The following is a 26647-nucleotide window of genomic DNA, read 5'->3' as shown; positions in this document are numbered from 1 at the left end:
TACCTGGCAACTCAATCGCATGCTAATCTATCAAATCTGTAACATGCAAAGTATAGATTCCAATGCAAATGGCGCATATTTCATCATCTGTCATGTCATTATGTATTTTTTGCAATGTTTTTTTGCTTTCTCCACACCTTTCTTCCAGCACTTTCCCACTCAAGAATCACAAAGGCTGCATTTGCAAATAAAAATGAAAGTTTGGAGCATTGTGGGTGAAAATTACAGAGGCTAATGATGCTATACAGAAAGCTGAAATTCATCAAAAGAGCAAACTCTAAAAGGATGGTTAGATGGATGATGTCAGTAAATTTGAGTAAAACACATGTAAAGCAACGTATGAAGGTAGATTCTGAATCATGTTAGCTAAAGCTAGTGTTGTTCCAATAGGGAGAAAGCTTCTGCTGCATGGAAGGCTTTGTCAGATTGCAGATGAGAGTGCAGCCATAAGCTTTAGCATGTCGTAGATCAAACATTTCAAGTCCTCAGAATTTGTCAGCTGTATTCTCTAAGTGCTGGGGCTTAGCAGATTTCATTTGATCTATTTGTAAAGAGAATATTGTGAATTATTTATAATAGTGGCACATTATGGGCTCTGCAAACCGAATGTGTGTGAAGAGTCTGAACATTTCTAGGTCATTTCTGAAGACAATTACGAAAGCCGAGCTCTCTCCAATAAAGTCACATTTAGACGTATCATGGGACACTTGAACTCCTTCACTGAAACGACAAATGGAAGGAAAGATCTGAATAACTGAGTGCAGAAATGTAAGGAATGCAGATGCTTCTGTACAGAACACTCAATCATATACATTCATGGTCACCAGATGTCGACTCAGCTGTTAGCCAAGTTGCTAACTTGCATGGCACAAATCCTCGTTTCACTGGATGTAAGCTTTTAAGCTAAGGGCAGTCGCATTAAATTATAATAGAAATCTAGCCTAGCCGCGCTAGACCCAGGTCTGAAGACACAAGGGTCTAGGAACTCTCGACAGGGAGGGAGGCGGGCTAAAAGGTTGTCTATCAAATCACTCTGCAGCAATTGGGTAGGTATACAACCAATCAGCGCAAGGAATAGGCTGATGTAGTTCCTAGAGCGCCAGAAATCAGAGGATGCGGGAGTTCGGTGAAGCCTTATGACTTCAGAGTCGGTGCTAATGGAGCTCAACGACTGTTGTCGTTTTTGTTGTCAACCCTGGCAGAGAATTAAATTCGTTGCCGTGGGTTGTCTAGCGCGGCTAGGCTAGTTGTTTCCGGTTGTTTCTGTCAGAATCGTTGCGCCTCTGTCGTCACTTAGTTACGCCCGCCTTCTGACTCTACACTTCATGGTGATTCATCGGCCAGTTTTAGGAGCATCCAACCTCGAGCCTTATGGAGGGTAACTAGACCCACCCTGGCAGAGAATTAAATTCGTTGCCGTGGGTTGTCTAGCGCGGCTAGGCTAATAGAAATCCTCATCCGAGGAGCTTTGGGGACCTGCAAGGAGCTTGTTGAGTTTCTAGGTGGCGAGACCACCTACTAGACCCTACCTTCTCATTTGAATTCACCCAATAATTTAGCCAAGCCCACGTGGAGAAGCTTTACAAAGACTTGGGGACAGTTTGTTTCCAGCTATTTTCAGCTCTTGAGTATACAGTTTCAGTAAACATCCAGATGGTCATTTAGATTCACTCACACCAACCTGTGTTTTTCCGCTTGCTTGCATGCCAGTTTTACTCCTTAACTGTTTGCCATCCGATAAAGAACCACACAAACACCTTTCCATACGGTCGCAGCTCATTCAACTACATTAATCCAACATGCTACGGCCGCCTGAACACAGTCCGTAACACAACGCCGTTCACTGCAACACACAGCTCCCTGAGAAACCCAAGGCCGACCTTGATGGTGCCTAAATGTCACACATTCAGCACGTTCAACACCGAGGAACCAATTAACAGCGAGCTGCATGCTGCATACTGGAGCTGGGAGGTATGAATAAAGGATGACAGAATGGATGTTAGGGATCTCTGCAGAAAAGAGGAAAAAAGCCTGAGGGTGCTGGTTTCCTTTTGAATGAAATGTCACATGTGTGGTGCGGCTTTATGCTGTAATTCATTTGCAATACAGAAATCAAGGGTTCCGTTTTTTGTTTCCATTCTCTTGCTTCCAGACATACATACTGTACATCATGGGTTGACTTACATGGTTTTTCACAGCCAATTTGGATATATTACCGACATTTACAGCAAAAATGGAAGTCCTAGTGTCAAAACTGTACTTATTTTATCAGGAATTGGCTAAAAGATAACTAAAAATTGGGGAAATACTGAATATTGGATCAGATAATCGACTAAATGGACAATTGTTCGACCTATATGGTTTTTCAGAGCCAGTTTGGATATCGTATGTCACTGATAAGCTGTATTTTAAACCATTTTTTTCAGCAGAAGTGGACATTTTGGTGTCAAAACTGAAAAATAAGACAAAAAAAAGAACATTTAACCTTCATGATACATAACCAATAACATAACGGGCATGATATTTCTTAAGAGTGCAGTTGTGCGTTTTATTTTATCGGGTAATAGTTGAAAAAATAAGAAAAAATGGGAAAATGGTGAATATTGATCAGAAAATCAGCCAAATGGATCACCATTGGACCCTTAACCAATAAACACACAGAAGACATATTTTCCTTCTATTAAACTGAATAATTGCAAATATGTATATTGTTAATGTTAGCATAACTCTAAAAAGTAGTTTATAGATGGATCCAAATACAAAATTTTAAATAATACAACACTCCATAGAAAGACAGCTAATTGTACATGCAAAAGGAGAGGGCCAGAGATGGCTGTATATGAAAATTGTAGAATTATTCCCACTGAAGCTAAGTTACAACAGCACAGCATTAAGTTATGATGCCGTTACATCACCTTTAATCCAATCCAATCAGCTACAATCATCAAAAACTGAGATTTGACCAAACTATTCCGTCCTTGAAGTCAACACGTCGTTCCTGCCTTCACCAAAGGCTGCTGTAAAACAGCAGGCTGCGGGGAAATGTCACGAGCCCACACCACATTGCTGGCTTAATTGTTAGTCTGTGTGTGTGATTGTGTGCAGCCCCAGTGCAGGGGCTTAGCACCAGTGACCTCAGCCAGTATTTATCCCAGTAAGACGAGCTACGGTGTCCACTGTGGATCTGCCCACCAATGCAGCAGTATGGAGGACGAGCAGGACCAAAATGGGCAAAAACATACAAGTAGAGATGTAAATAACACACTGAATGATTGGTTAGTCCCATTTAGCTGCTTAAGAGTCCAGTTATTGTACATGTTGGTTCACTGTTACACTGTAAAAGCCTATTAGGAACATCATCTTCATTACTGTTATTAGCAACATCTGTGCTTTAACTAATATATGCAGCGAAAAACGCCTGTGAAGACATGTTAGCAGGCTGACAGCTTTGATCATAGTTTACACCCATGACGGCTTCACATTAGCTCTTCCAAACCACTGGTGCCTCCTCACTGTTCCTGAAAAGGCAACAAGCAATAGATTTAATAAGGAAAAATGACCTCTAATGTAGTTTCAAATGCAATTTTAGTAGAGATATTTTAATTAAACCAACTATAAGCTATTATTTTGTAATTAAACACTTCATTTATTCATTTTCATGTTGAAAAAATTAAACATTTAATCTCTGTTTTCTCCAAATCTTTGCTTTTTGTGTATGTTTTTCAGTGTGTTTTCTCACTTTAAACTGCAAATGAACCAGTTAGATGACGGTTAGCATGTAGCCTAGCTCATCAAACCTACACACTGTCTTAAAGACTGCATACGAAAGACAGATGCAGCCTCCAAAACTGAAAAGTGTAGCCTACACAGAAATATCTTAACCCTGCCTTCTATCTAACAGCCAGCAGGGGGCGACTCCTCTGCTTGCAAAAAGGGGACGATTATACAGAAGTTAAAGGGAAAATGGCACCAATTCTCACTTAATTTGTTACCTCTGTAAACATTTCCTTCATTAGTTTATGGTCTTAAAAGCTAGTTTGAAGACCTTTTCACTACAACAGAGTGTTCATTTTGTAAACTGTGGTTCCATTTGGAGTAAAATAGGCCCCAAAGCAGGGCATGTTTTCAATCCGAGGACAAGCTCAGGCTAAAATCTGAGCTTGAAATTTCAGTATTGACCTTCGAAATTGTAGTTTGACACAAAAGTAAGATCAAAAAAGTAGAATTAGTACCAAAAGTCAGTAGTTTTCGAACACTTCTCAAGACTTTCCAGTAAGTGGATCTTGGGCTAAGAATTACTCATCAAACCTTTTGAAAATCCACTTAGTACACCAAAACATTAGCTTCAATTAATCACAATCATCTTTGGATCCATTGAACGGTGGTGCCACAAATAATTTGAGTGGGTTAAATAAAAATAAAAAAATTTGCTACAGTTTAAGCAGATTTTCTTCAAGCCTTTTGTTTATGATCACTGAAAATTCAATAATGTTGGGATGAAATGATTAAGATGACATAATTAAAAGATTAATCCAAAATAGATGATTAGCTTCAGTCGTTATCATAACCTCCTGCTGATAATTTTGCATAACTGGAGTCTATTCATTAATTTTACATACCGCAACTAGACTAATTGCTGCTCATTCCATACAGTAAATCCAACAAGGAGGACACTGACTGCCCAAGATCAGCCTGACCTTGATACACATTTACAGTCTGCATGATGCTGAGAAGGCAATTCAGAGCAAAATCTCGAAGGAATGTTTCTAGAACCATGTAAATCTTCGCTATCAAGAATTTCCCTTCAATTACAGGCAAAAGTGGGTCTGATTCAGAACTACAAAGGTGGCTGATGAACTCTCATGCATTCACAGCGTGGTACAGTTCACATTCTATTCTCCTACTGCACAAACTGTCCACATGTAAACACATAAATCATCATTCCTGACACACACAACCTGGAGGCTCATGCCTTCGGGTGCAACACTCCACTGCTGCACCTTCTGACTCGTGACACACTTTATTTAACTGCACCGAGTCAACCAGTACTAAAACAATGTCAACAATAAATTAATACAAGCGTTTGTGGGACGGCGTGTTCAGTCACTAGCTAGTACCTCACTAGCGTTCCCAGCTCATAACTACTGGTAACTTTGAAATATTTGCCAGTAATGTAAAGAGTTAGGGTAGCCATGAAAGGACTCGTGCTGGATCTACAGTATTTGTCCACTGAGCCATGGGATTTGGTCTTCAAACAAATTAATTTCCAAAGATGTTGAACCATTTCTTCAAATTCCAATGTCACTAAAAGGCTTTGGAGATTCATTTTCATTCCAACTCAGCATCATAGACTGAAAATATTACAAAACCCAGGACTACCTTCCAGCAGCCATAATATGTTTTGACTGGACAATTTTCATCTTCCGTCTTTGGGTGTTTTCCAAAGGCACAAGGCTGCACAGATAAATTTAACGTTATTGATCCCAGCTGAGGTGATATCGCCCAGAGGTTGGTAGGTTCACCCCGTGGACTTCCAATGCACACAAACAGGCGGAAAACAGCATGAGAAATGGTATTGATCTGAACCGATCTCTCCTTATGTGACCTGTGGCAGTAATCTGAGCCGGAATTAACCGACGATTCTGCAGTCGTCCTTTCCCATTAGTCACTGATAACGATTCCCTGTGGTGAAGAGCCTCAGCGCTGTCAGTGTGTGTCAGCTAAGAGGATACCTGTGAAAAATCTCATCCAGTGGAACTGTTGATGTTCCTCTGCTGCATACATGATATTCAACAAAAGATAAAGTGCTAATATAGCTGCCATGAAAAGGCCAAGGAGTTCTGGATTGTATAGTCACCATGGCGACTTGATCTTATCACGCTAAAAGCATGGCTGTAAACACTGATAGCAGGTTTTATGTCAAAACACCAAAGATTGGGAGTGAATAATACACGAGGTTAAGTCTTGCTTTGGTTGTTTTCTTGCTTAGGACAAGATAATTTATGGTTCAGATTCTGTGAACTTAGAAAACTGCAGATGAGCAGCTATTGATACCAACACGTGGAAGCTCCTAAAGTACCACCAGACACAGGAATCGTTTCTTGTTAAGCGAACTATATGAGGAGGCATAAAGTTGTTTTTGCTTTGTGCAGCGCCCCCAAGTGGTCAAATGACTCAAAAGTTACTGAACATCACAAAGAAATCATCCCGAGTCTATATGTCAAGTTTGGTGTACGTACATCAAAGCGTTACTGAGATAAACCCTCAGCTTGCGCCTGGCAGTTTTAGAAAATTAAAAAAACCAACTTTTGTTAGGACCAGTCTGAAGATGATTTATCACAAATTTGGTGAAGATATGACAATATTTATGGCCACTGAAAACTCTTTAACTTTTCTGATTAAATGCAGTATCATCCACATAAATTTGATCATCACAGAAGGTCCTGATTTTGGGATTTCTCACGATACATAACAACTTGTACAAGGCCAATACATCACACAAAATTAGGACAAATACCATTTTGGTTGTTTTACATTAGTGTTACGGTGCCACCTGTAAACAATTAAAATGCAAACCTGTTTTTTTGCATCATTTAGGTTGACGTGACTCCATGCAAACACTTGGCTCAGGCATTTTCTTGCTTGTTGCTGCGCCTCCTAGTGGTGTAATGCTGCAAAATTCTTGTGCTTTCTTAAAATGGGCTTCAAGACCCAAGTTTGGTTTGGCACGACCAAAGCGTTGCTGATATACGGCCTCACGTCCTGTTTGGCAGTTTGGATGCTTTCCAAAATCAAAAATTCTTGTGGTAGTCATGAGTTTCAGTGACAACTGAGTAAAGTTTTTGTTGCCTCTTTCTCTTTTTAATAAAATCCAATATGGCAGAAAAAGGGTTGCAATGGGTGCTTTAAACTTGGTTTCATATTTGAAAATCAAACTCGTGATTCAAAGGTTAAGTGCATAAACACACCTTCAATTTCAACCCATTGGTGGCGCTAGAGTGCTTGAGGTGCAAATATGAAACAAAGTTAAAATGAATCCGGGGACTGTACCCAGTAATTGTGTCAAATTTCAATATTTCTGACCTCACGGTTTTAAAGCTGCCACATGTAAAAGAGCTAATAAAATGAAGGGGAAGATGTATTGGAAAAGGTATGAAAACTACGGACACCTGCTCAGCTTGGCAGCATGATATTTCTCTGGAAGTGAAGGAATGCAGACAGGCAGATTGATTATGCTGCAGACTTTCTTTCAGGGTGTGTTCATCATGCCAAGCCTGTTGTGAGTGCTTTCTTTGAACTCGGCAAACCACTCCTGCGGATTGACCGTGCTAACAACGCCAAACTTAAGTGGCACTAAGCAACACTTTAAATGCAGATCTTCGTTTTTCCTTCTCTGCCTTCCTAATCTGAAGTGTTGGTTGGAACTTTACCAAACAGACTCTCGAGTGACGGCAGGTCAGCTACATTAAGTGTTGAAAGTCAGGATGGATCAGATAAAAGAAACGGTTGGTCAATATCCAGGAAATTCACTAAATCTGCAAAACATATGTCCGTCCGTTGTTCAAACGTGGATTAAAAGCTTACAGCTGGGGGATTTGAACATGTAAAAGTGTGGCCTATCAGACTAAGACAACTGAAACCTGCTAATTTGCATAGCCAGCCAATAGAAACAGTGGTTGAATGTAGGGAAATCACCCAAAATGCAGCCTCATTCTACAACTCTGTTCATGACATTGCATTACTTTAGACTGAAAACCTAACCTCAAAACTCAAGCATAGAGAAACCAGACGAGTGCACTTGATAAAAGCTTCTGGAACTGCATCTGCAAGCAAAAAAATATGGAGCATTTCTGCTTCGTGTGGACGAATGCGGCCCCTCGAGCACAGAGCTGTGACTGGTGCAAGCTTGACCCTCCCTTTGCCTTTCAGCACTCACTCACTCATCAGGTTGTCTTTGGAGAGCGACCGATGTCTCACAGCCTCCGGTCCGTCTCTTAACCCCTGACCCATATTTATTACACAGCATGTTCTTCACGATGTAAAAAAAAAGACATTTTTACATTCTGTTGAGTCACTGTTATCTGTCGGTGTTGTAGACATGGTGGGGAACTACACTTGGGAATGTTAAATTACCAGTTTTTATTTTATTTAACCCTCCTGTTGGGTTCGTTTCTCAGGAACAGTAATGATGTTTCTGGGTCAGTTTGACCTGGGGCAGGTTTAATTATCCAAAAATGGCAGAAACCAAATAAATCTAAATAAACATTGTTTGTGTCTCATCTTTAACTCCATTATTAACTGTTTCAATCAATATTTAGTTATGTCCTCTATCTCTCACAGATTATGGTTCAATGAGAATAATTCGCTTGTTTCATAAAAAAAATGCATCTTAAAACTTTTTTCAATGTAAATTGAATGGAAGAAGGAACATGCTTGTTTTTTCTTCCTTTTTTGGAATATATTTTTTAAATTACCAGCAGTATTTCCTCATGTATTTTATTTAAACTAGCCTTGCGTTGGTGTATTAATTGCTAGCTATGTTGGCCCTGACATTTTTGGGTCAAATATCTCAATCGTTCCAGTGTGACATTTATTTTGTAACTGTTTTGTAATATTTTTGATCAGTTAAAGCTGTTTTTATCGCATTTGAAATTTTAAAAATGCATATCTGGACAACTATATGCATATATTTCCTTCATGAATGCATAGTTTTGACATTTATTAGAGGCTATTTTTGGGGGATTTTATGGCTTGTGTGGTTATAGATCCACAAGTGGGGTGTTTGCCATCTTACATTGTCCAAAACAGTATAATAATACTATATTATAAGTATTAATACAACAGTGTGGAAACACTAAGCGGTCCTATTACAACTTTAATTTGGCTTTTGGCCCAGCTAATTAAGTCATATTCTCTTTGACTGTCAACCCGATTTGGTCTCTGGATTAACAGACAGTTCCACTTTATAGAAACTTTTTTCTTTTCCGTGGGGACCAACAATGTTCCACCGTATTGGATGGACAACAACAACAAATTAAAAATGCCATTAGTGTTCCAGTCAGTTGCTGGAATAAACAGTCAACACTCACTGATAGAACCAATCAAAGGAGTAACTGCAAAATCTCATGTTTTGTGGAAGACAAATTAAACACCACAAAGAATCAATTGGGAACCATATTGGACTGGCAAAGAGATCTTAAAACGATCACGATAGGGTCAAAGAAAACAACTGAGACAGGATTAGGTGGCAGGAGAGTAACGAGTCGTTGCAGGACAGGATGCGGAGCTCAGTCCTTTGTCGTCCTCCAAACTGGCCTTAATGAAAGGAAACAAGCCCAAAATACAACTTCCCCAGTCTGCTGAGATAATCAATCTCCAAAACACAAAGTTCCTTCACTGTGCTTCGAGTACCAGCACTGTATAAAGGCTTGTTTTCACACCCTCCCTCTGTACAGACCGATGCCCACAAACACACCGGGGCCCAACATGTGGAGACCAGCTGTCATCACACACAGGTGGACATTTGAAATGAACTTTTCTGCTCAAGTCACACGCACAGCTCAAAATTCTTCAACAGGTAAAAGCTTAGACAAGGCACCCCAAACAAATCCCGTGTTTGTCTTTCTGCAGCAGTTTACAACGGAGCGCTAATGAATTTCTCCCGTCTCGACCCCCAGACACACTGCAGCGTTCTCATTAGTAGCTCCAACAGCCCTGGGTCTGCTCGTTAAAACAGGACTGTTCGTGCTCTCTGTACTGCAGGACTACATGGACTATACAGCCAAAGATCTGTCCTTGCTAACACCGACCTGGCTTTTGCCTGCATTGACTCAAATTCCAAGTTTGTGCATCAGAAATCTGGCAAAAAACCATTGAGGGAAGAGCAAATATCTGGGAAATTTCACAATTTTGGGAGGTTTTGTTGTTATATCAACTGCAGCAGAAGAACGGAGCATCGGAGATTCTGACATTAAACCACTCGACTTCATGGCAAGTCATGAAGTAGAAAAAAATCACACCAACTGAGCAAATATAAGTTGTTAGTTCAGATCAAGAATTTGCAGTTTAGCAATTTGCTGTAAAAGAGTTCCTGTGAAGTTGAGTTTACGTGATTGAAATCAAGCTAAAGCATCAATCTGACCTGAAAAGTTGAGAATTTTCTCATAAAAGTCAGACTTGACGAGGCAACAGTGTTAATATCACCTTGAATAAACTCTAAAAATTGGACTTTTGCACATTTTTGAAAAACAACAGTTGCTAGTCGTCAATGTGGAGCGATAAAGTCCTCTGAAAAGGCTCTTTGGTCTCTTTATGTCAGTATCAGCTAAAAGGGAAGAATGACATATTGAAGATTCTGACATTAAACCAAGGTTATACAGAAGGGCAGCTCCCTTTCAGGTAGTGCATGTGGGCTAATTGAGCTATATGACAGCTATGATTTAATTCCCACCTCAGGGGAACCTCGTAGTTGTCAGAAATCCTTGATATCTCAGTCAACTAGTCAACTTTTATTGACCACTATTTCCCATGCTTCCATTTTTTAGCTATTTAGAAGTTGTAGAACTCTGAGTTTAGACACTGCACACAGTTGTTTACACATGGAAAAGAAAGTGCAGTTGCTGCAGGACTACAACATCAGCCTCTTGTTATGATATCGGGATCCTCCTCTGGGAAATGTCACAATTTTGGGGAGTGTATTTTTCATATCAGCTGAAGGGGAAGAACGGCATATTTGGAGGTTCTGACATTAAACCAAGGTCATATAGAAGGCTATCTTCCTTTTCAGTAGATTAATAACTAAATTTGAGCTAATTGAGCTAACTGCTTTATATGTAAATGAGAGCTATGATTTAGTTCCCGCCTCTGGGGAAACCTCGTAGTTGTCAGAAATCCTTGACATCTAAGTCAACTTTTCTTGACCACCACACCCCATGCTCATTATTTCTTGCTATTTAGAAGTTGTAGAACGTGTTCTGAGTTAGACACCACTAACAGTTATTTGCACATAGAAAACTGTGCAGCTGCTGCAGGACTACAACATCAGTCTCTTGTCATGCTATCGGGATCCTCCTCTGGGGACAAAGCCAGGAGTCAGGGCCTGCTGGAGACAAACAGCCTCTTCAAAGCAGGAGTGACTGCAGAGCCACCGAAGGCACCGTGGGCGTCTCTGCATCTGTAATTCATAACAGGGCTCTAATTTGCCCGCATGTCAGGATCCATCACAGGGAGACGTTTGAAACTGTGTCTCAATATCAGACTGACTGTGTTTAATTAGGCTGCATCAGAGGACGAGGCGCTTTAACCCATTTAAAGTGTGCATTTCACACATTAGGATGTCATAGTGATGCCAAAAGAAAGGAAAAATTGCACAAACTACGAGAAAGCAGCAATAGATGCAGACTTCACCTGACACAGCAAGGATTTTTTATAAGAATATTACACTAAATATTGCTTGAAATGTTCCCTAAAGTGCCAATAATGACAATAAATGCAGTGTACTCCTCAGCAGAGTGCTCCTACCAGTGCTGCTCATGGTGCCAGGCAGTCAGACGTCTTCTCCAGTCAGATGATGCACAGTAAATAAGCCACTATCCACACTGACAGGACATGGATGATGATGGTGATGATGCCCGCAGCCGCCGCAGAGCGCACAAGCCTTCGGTGCAGCGGGCAGAATGAATGAGAAGAGATGTTTCCACCGGAGGCTGATGCGCGCACACAGCCGAGGCCGCTCACAGCTCCACAAACAGCCGCACTGCCAGCACAATGTCCTGCGTACACTGCGGGGCTGCCGCTGCCTCCCGATACAGCAGACGGTGCAGGTTGGGTGTGGGCGCACGGTGGAGGAGCGCGGCCGTAGTCAAGCTGGAGAAAAGACAGAGGAAAGGTTCCGGTGGTGCGTTTCAAAATAAAACATCCTTTCGAAAGTTACTCCTGTTGGACTCGAGGAAATCTAGTACAGTAAATGATAAAAGTAACAAGGTTTCCCACTTGTTTTTGCAAGCATAAATGTTAAGTATTAAGGAGGTGGTAGATAAGTTTTATTGTGAAAGGTTATGTGCATGTTTAAGGGAGAAAATGCACATTAATAATCATTGGAGACACAAAAAGTCTACTTTTAAGCCACAACTAATACTCCAGTTCTGTGTCGAGTGATGTGTGCACAAATTAAAGCAGCAATCTCATGTTTCAGTTTCTCTTGAAGTTAATTTCTCTTGTTACGATTATTATGCGCCAATTATTTTGTGCTAATTTAATCAGCAAAATTTAAATTTAATAACATAATTAAAACTAAATACACAAAGGGTTCCTCTAGATGCAATAACATCAGGAGCTCATGCAAAACTTTCTTGTTGTTGCCTTACAACCAATAAAGAAAAAAAAGCAAAAATAATGTATATTAATATGTAATAGAAAACAATAACTAATAAGTAAATAATATAAAATAAAATTGATGTTGTATTTTTGCAACAGTGGGTTTTAGAGGGGTAAGTAAATGACTTTGAGCCCCCACCATCACATACACATAAGAAAAAGTGAATCTACTTCCTTAGAACATTCACCATCAAATGTAAAAAAATAAAATAGAATCAACTGCCATTTATAATAATAATAATAATAATAATAATAACAGATGTCTGTAGATTCTCGGCGATCCATATTACTATTATTATTATCTATTATTATTGTTTCCATTGTTATTTCTTTGATATTTTGCTCTCTACATTCTTCATGTTGACGTTAATGATTCCTGTTTGATGCTTTTACTTTGAAGGAGCCTGTCAGAACCCTCCTGTCTTCTGTTCAGGAACAGCAGCCGGGTTGTTTATGAGGAGCTTCAGCATCCAGCAGGCTGCTCCTGAACAATCCTCGGCCTGACAGCGCCACTGCGCTGGCTTCGCGGGAATTATGGGAAATGTAGTCTTTAAGAAAGAAACCAGCGATTCTAATGGGCGGCGCGCTGCTGCTGTGGGACTACAGAGCTGCTCAATGTAAACAAACTGCATTCTGAAGGAGACAGAGCTGAACGAGTTTACATTAAGCCCAGTGTATAAATCATTTAGTCTGTACAGTGTGTTCTTTTCCATCATAATTCCACATAACAGCACAGAAAATGTGACTGACTCCAGCAATTTATTTGGCTGTAAATTGAAATTCAACAAACATGCAGACACAATTCAGCAACTTATGACTTTTTTGTGCACAAAAACACCATTTTAAATTATTTAAAATAACATACCAAAAGCAAAAAAAAAAAAACATATTTTGTTACCCTGCATATTAAATTAATCCATTAAATTAAGAAAAAAGGAAACACACTTGTTAATACATCACATTTTTGTTAGAAGCTCGGTTTAATTGAAATTCATTACGGCAATAACAAAATAAACATCAAATAAATGCAATAACAGACTGTAATGTGGTGCCAAAAGCAGAATTCTTGTTAAAGTTGTACTGCCTAGTTTATACAGATGGACAGCTGCTTTTATCTGGATGAAACAGTCATAAACTGCAAATATACTGAGCTTTATGTCTGTGATGACAGTGTGCCTTAGTAAAACTTTAAGTTCTTGTAACCGAATCATTACCAGTAATATGTTTGTTTTTACGTTGTAATCAGGTTTATATTTAGGATTATTGTAGGCAATATTGTGATAGTGTTTTCGATGTTTAGGCCTTTTCTGTTTGGCATGTGTCATATTTAGCAAGTAAATTGTCTAGTTTACAATTATATTATGAGGTGTAGTCTCTAAAATACAACCTTCATGACTGAAATTTGCTCATTTTTCATGCATAAATAGCATTCCAGTCACAGTATATTCGCTATAATCTCTGTTTGGCAGGTGTAAAATCCCATTATATGAGATAAACTGGCCCTTTAAAGCTATTTTGCTGCATTAAATAACAACAAAACACCTGGATTAGTTATAATCTGGCACACAGAGTAGGTAGAATAATGCACAGACATGAGAATAATTGTAGTTTAAGCAGACGAGCGCTCTGACACTGCATTGTTTTGATTTATGGCTGACGAGCTTTTGGTGCGACACCGGGCTTGTGATGCTATATCTGCGCGACTGAAAACGGCATGGCTTCCACTGGGCACACTGAGCTCTTCTTGTGTTAAATTTTTAGAGTAAAATCAACTACCTGCGTAAAAGTCGCGACATGGACATAACCGAGGAACAAGATGAGAGTTTTGGGATAGAAGTTGTTCTTCCAGACGACGGGAAACCGGCGCCATGTTGTCCGCATGGTGAGTTTAAACGCAGCGCGACACCAGACTACGTTAAAATCGCTTGTTTTAAAGTTGCTTTGCTTCTTTTCGTTTGTTTTCACCTTAAAACAAGATTATTAAGGGCATTGTACGGTTCCGCAACATCTTTTAATTAATTCGGCCTACGTATGTAACACAAAACAACTCGAATTCCTGCGAATTGTCAACAAAATTTAGCAATGCTAGCTGTCAGTGCAACTTTGACACAACTGTACTCAATATGTATGTGACATGTGGGGCTAATATCGAAGCCGAATTGCAGCTAATGTATCCCCCTTCCCTACAATTCTTTTCTGCGTGTTTGTGTGAGCTTTCGGAAATTTTCGTTAAGAATTAAAGTGTTTTTCGGCGGAGTTTGGCTCGCCGTTTACTACGTCACATCATGCGTTCCTCCAGGTCCCACACTGCTGTTTGAGAAAGTCGCCAAAGGAAGCAAAGAAGGCAGGAGGTTTTATGCCTGTTCTGCCTGTCGAGACAGAAAAGACTGCAGCTTTTTCCAGTGGGAAGATGACAAGGTGGGTTGTCTGGGTTAGTATTTGTAAATTAAAGCAAGATGTCTTATTTTTAAATGGTCACAAGTAACAGTTACTTCAAATTTTCTTGCTTCTCAGGTGTCTGAGGCCAGACTGTTGGCCAGAGAGGCAGACAACAAGTCAAAGCAGCCTCCGTTCACCCAGCAGGAGTACTGTAACAGGTGAGGAATCAGCTGCATGCTGGATATATGTCTGTCATTCATCAGCAAGCTGTAAAATAATAAAAACTGGATTTGTTTCATAGAGAAAAATCTTTTAGTACGCATAAATGCAAGCTCAATTTGATCTCAAGTGGGTCGGACCAGTAAAATCACAGCATCGTGACCTATAAATTACAGCTACTTCCAATGGCTCCCTTTGTTTTAGTGCAAAAAAATTGAGACATATATCATATAAGAAAGTTTTTTTTTATTTCTATGCAGATTGAGTCCGCTACACATTCTTTTCTTTTAAAAGTGTAAATATTGACTGACTTGTGTCTTGTCTCGTACCGTGTCTGCTCAGGTTTAGGAAGTTCGCCTCCCTCCCTCTGGATGAGAAGAAGTTCTGTCAGGATTGTCAGATTCTGCTGCTGCCTGCAGAGCTCAGCGCTCACTCTGCTCACAGGTCCACCGCCGTCAGCGCCGCTCAGCTGAGGAGGCCCAGCGTGCTGCTCCGTCCTCTGGACAACAAGAAGAGCAACGCCCAGTACCTGTTCACCGACCGCAGCGCACACTTTCTCCTGGACACCCTGGCTGGTCTGGGGTACAGGAAGGTGCTGTGTGTGGGAACACCCAGGTGAGTTTCAGTCTGATAGACAGCTCTGATGTTGCTGCTTGTTCCTTTGTTTAGTCATCCCTTCACAGTAAATGCATCATAGCAACACCTTACCATGGTGTCAGAAAGCATCCTTAGACTTTTATTGCAGCAGATTTAAGACTCCAGTGCAAATTTATTACAACTAAAGAACTGTCATTTACAAAAGGATTGTAACTCTTAATTTAGTGCTTTCTCATTGAGTTCCTGGCAACAGTCAGAGGTTTAGAAATGGTTTAATAAAAGCGGTCCTCCAGAGGGTCCAATCCGGCCCTCAAAGTGTAAAACTTACAGAGAAGACATTAACTGCAGATTGTGAATTAGTAAAACTAGATAGATTGATGGATAGATAGATAGATATAAACTTTATTATCAGGTCAGAGACCCAAAATTTGTTAAGGGTAGGGTCTATAAATTTTCAATCATTTCTCGACCATGACAAGTTGTTTTGATTGTAAAGTAAAATATTAAAATGTTCTTTTGTCATTTTGTGTCTCGTTCTTGTAATATTTTGACTTGTTTTTGTCTTTTTTTGTCTGACTTTTGTCATTTGTTTCTCACTTTTGTCATTTTTTGTCTATTTTTTGTTGTTTCTCCATTTTTTTTTTGTCATTTTGTAACTTTTTGGTCAGAAATTTTCTCTTTTTGTTTTATTTTGTGTTGTATGTGTCTTGTTTTGGTCATTTTATGTCTCGTTTTTTGTAATATTTTGTCTTGTTTTTTGTCTTTTTTTGTCATTTGACATAATGTTGTTGAAATTGAATGTATTTTTCTGAAAAAATTTCAGGTTGTTCATAATGTTTTGTAAAATGATAGTTGCTTAAATGTGAACATTTTTGCCCTGAAACAAAGGAAAAAGTATAATTGAGTACGGCTTCTTAGTATAAAATGCCAATTGTATAAATTTAGAATTAAAACACAACAAAATGAGCAAACAGTGAGGTTGTCTGAGCAGATTCTGAAGTGACTGTAACTGTCTGAACACTGAGCTCTGACTGTGAACAGGGGAGGACTTCTCTGGAGACCTTCTAAATGTTCTTCTTTATTAAAATGGAGTTTCTTCATTTCCAAAAGCTGAAAAACATAATTGAGCTCCTAAAAGTCTTCAAAGTAGGACCGAAGATGTGTCACCCTTAGAGTTTTTGTCCATCTCTTCTGAAATGAGTGAGAAATACATCTTTATACGCCAAAAGCTAACAATGACTTCTAAAAACTTTTAATAGCAACAAGTCCTTTTAAAAATTGAGTTCATCAGAAGGTCAGTGCACAGTTTCCTGAGACAGTTTTTACTATATTAACTACCATTTCAGAGAAAGCACACGTTTCTCAGTTTATTCGATCATTTTATTTGATTAGCGGTCATAAAATACGGTGAACATGCTCTGATTGATCAAATCTGAGTTGAATATCTGACTTGAAACCATAAATTTATTGATGTTTTTGCTATTTCTAATGGTTATTGGTGTTTTTGTCAGACTGCAGGAGCTGATCAAGCTGCGGAACCTGGAGCAGAAACATGAACCGATGAAGAGTCTGCTGCTGGACATCGACTTCAGGTACGTCTGTCATGTTTGTTGTCAGGTCACATGCTGTAGTCTACTATGGAGCTTGGATATAATGCTCTATATGAAGCACTGTGACTGATTAAGACACTAAAAGCAAACCGGATATTCACGGCTTTTCAACATGCTTGGCAGATCGTTTCTTTTCCAAGCATGTTGGAATGAATTTAGTCTTTTGTCTCTTCATGGAAAGGCCTCTATGAAGATGAGATTTGTGATTTTGGCTGATGGTTTGGTGCTTGTTGTCCTGATGTGGAATGAAGTTGGGACCAATCAGACGTCTCTCTGATGGTACTGTGTGATGGATAAGAATCTAAACGTCTAAAGAACCAAGGCTGGATTCAAAAGAGACCATTATATTACCCTGTTAAGCGATTAATGTGACAGAATGGTAGCACATAAAAGTTAAAGATGATATATGACACCCCTATAATCTCCTCTACAGAGCACTAGTGTCCAGTTTTTTTCCAAAGTACAGTCTTGGAAATGAAATGTTTCTTCAATTTCTTGTTCATTTTACTGTCTGGTGCCACTAAAAGTATATTACCTGAAGAATACAATGGAAAAAAACAAGCCCAACATGGTTCTACCAAACTGCTAGCTGGTCAGGCATGTTTGGGGCTACTCTAGAAAACAGTCTTCTTCCATCAGATGGAAAACTCTTTCCTGCCTCCAATGACTGGATTTTCCAACAAGACAAGGTCAGTTAAAGCCTGGATGGAGAACCAGAACATTGAACCATGCCTTGGCTGCTCAATCACCAGATCTAAATCCAACTGAAAACCTGTGGAAAATCATCAAACGCTCAATGGAGAACCACAAGCCCCACAAATAAAGCAGATTAGTTAGAATTAGTGCAACAGGAATGGGCTGCTGTGATCAGAAGCTGGTGGAGAGCATGGAGAGACATCAGACATGGGACTAAAACAGACAGAAAAGAAAACATGGAATGTCCAAAAGCTGTTTTTGGCAGAACAATGACACAGCTACTGATGTAAGAACTGAAGTGATTTTGGTTATTATCAAGAAAACCATGAAAATGTCTGATATCAGCTCTGAAATTAAACTTTCATGAGCTATTATTGTCAAAATCATTATATTTGTCCAAACAAATGTACCTTTAGTTGTACCAGGCATTAAAATGAACAAGAAATTGAAGAAAACAAGAGTGGCCTGATCATTTTGTCGAAGCTCGTGCTCCGAAACTGTTAGCCTGAGCTGTTTGTTTGATGGCTGGGAGCTTCTTAAACGTGATTGCTTAGATCGTCCACATCGTTGTCTCTGGATTAAAACTACATCACGGGGAGCTGAGGGGGCAAAACTCCAGGTGGTTTGGCCAGACCTGGTTCTGTGGTGGTCTGAGGAAGCGCACAGCCGGATACAGAGGCTGAGTGAACTGGTGATGAGCTCTGTCGAACACCGGCGTCAAGGCTGCCGAGAACTTCTGCAGGACGACCATGTTCTCGGCGTCGTAGAACATCAGCTGGCCTTTGTCGTAATTCACCCACACTCCCACTCTGCCCAGTGGGCCCTGCCCCACGCCGTGACACGCCACGTTCCGGTCGTTGTGCCAAGCCGATAGATTCCCGTGGCGGAGCTCGACGCACCACGAGTTGCGGTTCCGGCCCAGTTTGGCGCCCTTGTCCCGCCCCTTTCTCGCCAGGCTGCCGTAGGCCACGCCCACCGCCCAGGCCGAGCAGCAGCGCACGTCCACCTCCCAGTAGCTCTGACCGGCTGAGATGGGAGAGGAGCCCAGAGCGCAGCACACCTTATCAAACTGGAGAGGATGCTCTGGAGCCGAGGGGGCGGAGCCGGAGAACGACAAGCCACGCCCCTCTGAGGTCACCATGAGCTGGGAATGGCAAGTCTGCCTGTCAATCACAGTGGAAGCGGTGTCTGAAATGAAGATTTGTTTAGTTACGATGAGTATAAACACATTTGTTACTGCAGTAACACATGTATGTTGTGTTTTTGTTTTCTGCTATTAACAAACACACAAATTCACAATCAAAACACAGCTTAAAAACATAATTTTGCTGGATGTTATAGAGTTTTAGCGATAGTGTTTATACAGGGATGGCTGTCTCGTCATTGCAGGAATCATTGGATTAACACTGTTTACATTCTTGCACCAGTGTAATATAGTATCTTTATTTTCAGGCATTTATGTACTGCCGTTCAAAAGTTTGTGGTCACTCAGGCAGTTTTCCATGAAAACTCGTGCGCTAATATAATTACAAAAAGGTTTTCTAACCATCAATGAGCCTTTCAGCACCGTTAGCTAACTCAATGTAGCATTAGAACACAGGAGTGATGGTTGCTGGAAATGGAAATTTGGCAGTCTACTGCCTTGTCAAGTTTAATTTTGGTTTACCACAGATTTAATCTATTAATTCCCACTAGTTAGCAGCTGATGTAACTTTCATTTGTCATTTGGATCATTGAAAGTGTCAGGCAGCACCAACAAGAGGCTGCTAGCTTAAGATTTAGTACACTCGTCTTCACTTGTTTTCGCCTGTAAATACAGCAAAAATCTCACATCATAGAGCTTTATTGTGGTAACCGGCAACCGCAACTGGAAAATCTCCAAGTATATTTTGATTAAATGTGTTTTCGCACAAGAAACTCTAATAATAATGCTTAGATTGCCCCCATTACTGATCCTAAGGATTGATTTTGAGTCTTGTTTTTGGTGGTTATTTAGATTTTTTTAGACTATTTTGGTTTCACAAAGTCACTATAATAAGCAGTGCTGCCATATGAAATGACACAGATGGATAGATTTTGGTGGCAGCATGAAAATAATTGCTTTAGATGACGTTTCTTCTTGTAACGCTGTTCTTTCCCTCTGTGGTCTACCTGACTTGACTCACCCTGCTCCTGCAAACACCTCAGATCAATATCATGTAGAGTAAGCTTCTTATTACCCAGCAGTAGCGTCTTCCTCTGTAACTGGGCCTTCAGGTTTTTGGAGATGGAGGAGAGGGTTTTAAGAAGCCTCTCGAATCTGTCTTTATTCAGTCGGATTTCCCTCTCAGATGCGTCCGGCTTCTTGGGACTAAAAGAGTGATCACATGGATTAAAATGAGGCAGACAGATGTGGATTCCAGCTGTAGTGGTGCAGCGTCTTACCTCAGGTTCTCAGAGTAGCCCTGAAGAGGAGACACAAGGAGAGATACTGGTTTAAGCGGCAGTAAAATACCTCCAGGTTGTGTATTTGTACACAGTGGTGCTGGTCAGTGGGTGATCAGACCTTCCCGTCTGCCTCTGCTTCGGGGCTCCTGCTCAGAGCTCTCTGGATGCTGCCGATGCTCTCGCCGACCTGGTCCTGGTGCTGCTTCCAGTTCTTCAGAACCTGGTCCAGCCTGGTCCTGGTCTGCTTCAGGTCCAGCTCCAGAGAGTCCAGGACCACCTGCTCGTCCTGCTTCAGGACGCGCCGCATGTTCTCAAAGCGCTCTCGGACCTGCTGCTTCATCACCTCGGAGGTCCTCTTGGAGTGAAAGGATATTTTAGACGCCATCACAGTCCTACCAGTCGACTGTTTTGAGTATTTAGTCATAAACTTACAGAGAGATCTGCTTTGCGTTTCTTCAGTGACTCGATATGAGCCTCCGTCTTGGATTTCTCCGCCTGCAGCTCCTCCATACGTCTGCTTAACTGTTCCTGCACAGAACAGCATCAGAAAACACTGTAGATCTTAGATTCTGAAGTTGCTGCTGATAGATTTTGTCCACAGGAAGGTTGATTGCAGCAAAGCTTGTTTTATTCTTCATATTTAAGACGTATTTCTTTGTTGCAACTTTTAATGTTCTTCAGAGAACTACAAAAAACTTTTGTAGCTTTGTGTTTCATATGATTGTGTTTGTTTTCAGCTGCAAAAGTTACAACTAAAGCACACTTACTGTACGCTTTATCATTGTCAGTGCATGTTCACTGCCGTTCCATCAAAACTCCCACTTTTATCCATGTGCTAGCATAACTGAACAAGGGTTTTCTAATCATCAGTGAGCCTTTCAGCACCATTAGCTAACACAATGTAGCATTAGAGCACAGGAGTGATGGTTGCTGGAAATGTTCCTCTGTACCCCTATGGAGATATTCCATTAAACATTTCCATCTAGAATAGACATTTACCACATTAACTATGTCTAGACTGGATTTCTGATTCATTTAATGTTATCTTCATTGAAAAAATAACTGCTTTTCTTTCAAAAATAAGGACATTTCTAACTTTAGAACGGTGCTCTAGGTCTATACACTACTTCATGTGTTTACCTGAGAGGGCTGTGCAGCTTTGGCCACCTTCCTCTGCAGCTTAGGAGAACGTGGGAAAGGCTGAACGACTCTGTCACTGCCGGTGTCCAGAGAAGTGAAGCCATCCTGCAGCAGACTGTCGATGCCTGCAGAGGGCGCCGCAAGATCGCTCTGCGCCGACGGACCTGCCGCTGACCGTCCATTACCCCCACATGGTGACTCCTCAGCTTCCATTTTTGAGAGCTGACAAAAGCAGCAAACATATGTTACATTTCTGCCCGAGATATTTTCTGTTTTTGCAGGCTTTTTTTTTTGTGGCTGTGTTTACAGAATGAACCAGTTGTTCAAGTTTCTGTAAAAACCTGCCTGTTCATGCCAAGGTTTTTGCATAAACTGAGTCCAGGACTTGGGTTTATTTCTGTCCCAGTCAAATGCACTGCAGAAAACATAACCGTCTGAATGTTTTCCTTTCAAGTTTGGCTGCAAAACACCATGTTTTTTCCCTCTAATCCAGCACTTTCTTGTTTACAACCGAAGAAGCTTTGCACCTTTCTGCCTCATCTCCATGTATCCATCACGTCTAGTCAAATACGCTCATTGAAACTTTCTAAACGTGAGCAAATAATGTTTGGAAGTAGTTCTTACCTGAGCTCCCGGTGCTGTCCCTGCTGCTTGTTTCTGTGAAGAATGCGCTGGGAGGGTGTGTTCTTGTGCTGCAAGCTTCAGCCTGCTGCACACACCTCACCGTTACCTGGATACACAACCTCAGGATCCACCGAGTGTTTGCCGCTTCGATGCCAACCGCAGATAAGTTCAAACTTGCTCCGGTGTTCGCAGCCGTCTAAGAGATAAAACTGTTTGTTTCCGTTTCAGATACGCCCAGTTCTACGCTCAGGACGACTTCTGTCATTACAACATGTTCAACAATCACTTCTTTGGCGGAGAGGTAACAGTTAATTTGCATTTCCGCTCGCGTTGCACAATTTTGGGGGAAAAATTACATTGAAATATTTAAGTTTTCTATTTTTGTTGCAGTATTTTTTATAAAAATACAGGAATTTCAACCACATGACTTGAATAGAATCATAATTACTGAGTGACTGGGGTGCTTCTGCTTAGAAAGCCAAGAAAATTTTCTGTATTTTTGGCTTCGGATGGCTCTCAGACGTTTGTCCGTCTGTCTGTTATTCCATCTGTGTGCAGCATTACTCAAAAACAGACAAACAGATCTGGATGAAATTTTCAGGGAAGGTCAGAAATGACACAAAGTGATTAGATTTTGGCAGTGATGCGGCTTATTGTCTGGATCCACGGATCTGTTAAGGATTTCCCATTGCAAAACAGAGGCATGGTGTCTCTAACAAGAAGCCTCCCGATTCAGACGTGTGACCAAAAATTACTTTGAAAATTGTGAAAGAACGTGTTCCGGTGTCAGATTTACCCAAATAGAAAGTTTGTCTGCATGAACTGTTTTCTAAAAGTGGAGTTTTCTAATCATCTGTATCATTATGTTTATTTAATTCTTGATGGTGCTTGTTGTCCTCTTAATTGTGCAGCTCTACAACTGACTTTGCTTTTCTGTTTTGCAACAAAAATGTGACCACATGTGTTTCAGCCCTAATTTCTAGCTTAATTATATGATGAAGCTTTGTATTTCCAGCTTTATAAGACAAAGTTTTCTCCCTTGTCAGGCCTCCAGTGGCGTCCTGAAGGCTTTCCTCAGAGAGTCCGATGGGGAGAAGGTGGTGATGGTGGCTGACCCTCCGTTCGGCGGCCTGGTGAAGCCTCTGGCTCACAGTTTCTCTCTGATAGCGCAGACCTGGAAGAAGCTCCAGAGCTGTGGTCAGTGTAGCAGTGGAGCGATGTCATGATTGGTTCAGTTCCCAGCTGTATTCAGTAGTGATTGTTGTTGATTTACAGTGAGGCACATTAACGCAGTTAGGGGCGTTAGAGAAGACATCATCAACATCAAGAATTTAACGTTGGATTAACTTATTGATTTGGCTAACATTATCCTAATTAGACATCTAGCAGAGGAGCATTAGCATGAGTGTTCACCTTAGACTAACCTCTTGAAAGCAAATCATAAGTTCAACCTCTTTTTAGCTCTGTTTTTGGTCTCCACCGACTCCAGAGTAAAGTATCTGGCTCTTTAGCTGTTAAGCACTCCAAGATGTTTGCAAAATTGTAAGAACTTTCTGCCGGATGGTGCGAGGAACGTGGGGACAGTGACTGAAGACCTGCTAATAATTCTGAAGAAGTCGAAACCAAAAGAGTAGAGTGTGGAGGTAAAACGAGCTCAGGAAAGCTAATGACTCCTGTAGAGTTGGTGATGCTTTTTGTCCTTTTATTCTATGCAAAGTAGTTTTAAGTGCAATTAATATAAAACGTTAATTAGAGCGGCCTTTGCTGTTTCTTCTACCTTTAGCATAGTTTAAATTAATAATTCTAAATTCATTGTTTAAGGCTAACAATCATGCGTTTGTGTGTGCAGACAGGTCTGACGTTGAGCTGCCCATGATGTGGATCTTCCCGTACTTCTTTGAGCCTCGCATCCAGGAGGGTCTCCCTTCTTTGACCATGCTGGACTACCAGGTAGCAGCAGTTGTATCGTTAGCACTCAGCTAATTTAAGGCCTTCCCAAATGTGGGATACACAACCTTGGGTAACCCCTGACCTGACAGCCAATAAGGCCAGCTTCCGTTCACGTCAATTTGAGAAAAGATTCAGATCATTTTAGACGATTTTGTGGAAGTTACGTGTAATTTTATCTAAATTTCATGTCATTTTGGAAAATTTGTGTCATTTTCAAGACATTTCGACTCATTTTTATCCATTTCGTGTAAATTGAAAGCAATTTCAGACAATTTTAGCCAAGTTTCTGGTAATTTTGGATTCAGATCATTTGAGATAATTTTGTGAAAATTTTATGCAAATTTCAGGTCAGTTTGGAAAATCTGTCTGCATTGTAAGTAATTTCGGACAATTTTAGGGAAATTTTAAGTCATTTTGGGCACATTTGTACAAGTTTAAAGTAAATTAATGTCAAACTCTGAGTTTCAAGTCATTTTGAACAGATTTGTGCCAGTTTTGAACAAAATTCAGATCATTTTAGACTATTTACTTATTCAAGTATGCCTCCAAGTATGTGAGTTTTGGGTTGCTAAGGGGCCATTAGCCGTGTGATTTGGGGGTGACAGCACCTTGGAATCCCCTCCGTTCAATTAAAGCTGAGAGGTCAGATTGCTTTCTATAGAAGCAGCAAAAGTCACCTCAAACCTATCAGTAATATAAACCTAGTTTGGTTTAGAGCTGCAGCAGTGACTCACACATTAATGCTACAACCCGACTGTGACTTTCTATTATTAGACTTCCGAGTAACTCCAGGCAGTGTTTTCCTTTCAGGCTCGTTTTTATCCACATGAGAGATTCTAAAAGACCGTAACCATGTAGTCACATTAAAATCCGCTTTTACGTCCGACCAGGTGGACTATGACAACCATCCTCTGTATAAACATGGGAAGACGGGCAGGAAGCAGTCTCCTGTCAGGCTCTTCACCAACATTTCACCCGGAGACGTCGTCCTGCCCAAAGAGGACGGGTACAGGTACAAAAGCACTCACTGTTTATCTGTGTTCACTCACTCTGTCGGCTCTAACTGCAGCTGCAGATTTCGACTCCTCGCACATGAACTGGCGTTAGCAGTCGCCATGAGTACAGAAAGTTCCCAAGAGAGCAGTCCAGTTTATGATGTCTCCTGGTGTTCCATTTAAAGGTAATTTCTCTTCTCTTTGTCCTGTTAGATTCTGCTCTTTATGTGACAGATACGTTTGGTCGCTGAACAAACACTGCGCCAAATGCAACCTCTGCCCATCCAAGGTATAAAACTGCCCCACGTCCATTTTATTTTGAAAGTCAGTCCATTAAATCCTGTGCATACGCTACAGCTTGTGTTTTCTCTCCAGGACGGCCGTGAATGGAAGCACTGCTCAGCATGTGGGAAATGCGTGAAGCCTTGTACGTGAATCAGACGTTTCGGCGTGTTTGGTGTTTTTGTTTAGGATTAATGAGTGAATTTATTTCAATTTCGTCGCTACAGCGTGGAAACACTGCCAGTCCTGTGGCCGCTGTGCCCTCCCGGACCACCCCTGTGGTGAAGGAAACGACGGCTGTTTCAACTGCGGCAGCCTGAAGCACAAACGCAGATCCTGCCCTCTGAAAGACTCGCACAGGATCAGCAGGTGGGAAAAACCCCGAGAGGTTCAGTCTTTACGCTTCACCAGAATGATTTGACATCTTAACTCGTTGTCTGCCCTTTTTTTGCTCTTCAGTTTTCGGCCCAAAGCCAAGAAAGGAGGTAACAACGTGCCCTGTCGTCTCTCCTTTAAGCCTAAAGGGAAGAGGAAGTCTGGAGCAGCTCGCAGAGCCAAGAAGTTGGCTGCTCAGTCCACGTAACGTCAGCAGTCACGCGATGTCTCATCAGCTGTGTCGCCACAAGCAACGGATATTTCTGTTTAAAGCCCAGTGGTTGATGTTAAGAGTGTTGTGACAGAATAAAAATGACATGAAGTGAGGATTTTCATTGGATTTTCATTTAAATGGGGAACTGACACTTGAGTTGCTGTTTGCTTTGTAGATGACGGCTTTAATCATGATGGCTGTCCACTCTTTTTTAAGTTGCTGGCTTTGTATTTAAACTGAACTTAAACTTGTCTGTGTTAAATTATTATCTTGGGCATCTGGGGGCAATAAAACAAGCCGCATATGAGGGATACTTATTAGCTTTGACGCTAACTCTGTGTGTTTTCAACGCATAATGGTCACTAAATGTAACTCCAGTTCAACGGGAAGGTACGAAATACGGCAATGGAGGTTTATTTTGTGAGGCTATGTGGAGAGTTTTCTGTTTAAGAGGACAATTTTAGAGCGCTCAGAAAGGATATCCAGACGGTAGAAAATCTGTAAAATGGTGCTTTTTGTCCACAAGAGCCTCATGGGAGTTTCTGAGGGCTGATCAGCAGTATTTACCCTGGAGTAGGTATTTTTTATCCCTCAGAAACAGCCCTAACAGAGGTTCTACCGGGGCATTTCTTAGGGTCGGAACATGCAAAAGGCTGTCCTGTAACAGTCTGGGAAAACAGCCTTTTGATTGTGAAACTGCGACACGATTTCAAAGTGTTCAAAATTAATTCAAAAAAATTGTTGGTGTTTTAAATGACTCTCTG

At 40.9% G+C, this 26647-nt stretch overlaps 3 protein-coding genes across 3 annotated transcripts in view; 1 reads left to right on the top strand and 2 right to left on the bottom strand.

Moving 5' to 3' along the window:
• ablim2 (actin binding LIM protein family, member 2) overlaps positions 1–11858 on the bottom strand; it is a 108945-nt gene extending 97087 nt beyond the window's left edge. The window contains exon 1 of the mRNA XM_051944055.1: positions 11521–11858. Coding sequence (XP_051800015.1) covers positions 11521–11533 — 13 coding nt within the window. The 5' untranslated portion in view covers positions 11534–11858. The remainder of the gene's footprint in view (positions 1–11520) is intronic.
• A 2193-nt stretch (positions 11859–14051) lies between these two features.
• On the top strand, positions 14052–25996 carry zcchc4 (zinc finger, CCHC domain containing 4). The gene is made up of 13 exons (XM_022208234.2): positions 14052–14257; positions 14675–14793; positions 14890–14972; positions 15316–15588; positions 17082–17162; positions 22296–22368; positions 23114–23264; positions 23917–24017; positions 24908–25029; positions 25226–25301; positions 25388–25439; positions 25522–25663; positions 25754–25996. Exons 1-13 carry the CDS (start codon positions 14170–14172, stop codon positions 25875–25877), a joined length of 1485 nt encoding a protein of 494 aa, XP_022063926.1. The 5' UTR covers positions 14052–14169; the 3' UTR covers positions 25878–25996.
• Positions 18216–21972, bottom strand: si:dkey-219e21.4 (E3 ubiquitin-protein ligase TRIM62). The gene is made up of 6 exons (XM_051944061.1): positions 21444–21972; positions 20736–20831; positions 20422–20658; positions 20301–20320; positions 20096–20226; positions 18216–19064 (listed from the first exon to the last, which is right to left on the bottom strand). Exons 1-6 carry the CDS (start codon positions 21654–21656, stop codon positions 18466–18468), a joined length of 1296 nt encoding a protein of 431 aa, XP_051800021.1. The 5' UTR covers positions 21657–21972; the 3' UTR covers positions 18216–18465.
• Positions 25997–26647: the final 651 nt, after the last annotated feature.

This window comes from Acanthochromis polyacanthus, chromosome 23, assembly GCF_021347895.1.
Source record: "Acanthochromis polyacanthus isolate Apoly-LR-REF ecotype Palm Island chromosome 23, KAUST_Apoly_ChrSc, whole genome shotgun sequence".
Classification (NCBI taxonomy): domain Eukaryota; kingdom Metazoa; phylum Chordata; class Actinopteri; family Pomacentridae; genus Acanthochromis; species Acanthochromis polyacanthus.
The sequence above is the reverse complement of the archived record's forward strand: the minus strand, read 5'-3'. Positions and strand labels throughout refer to the sequence as shown.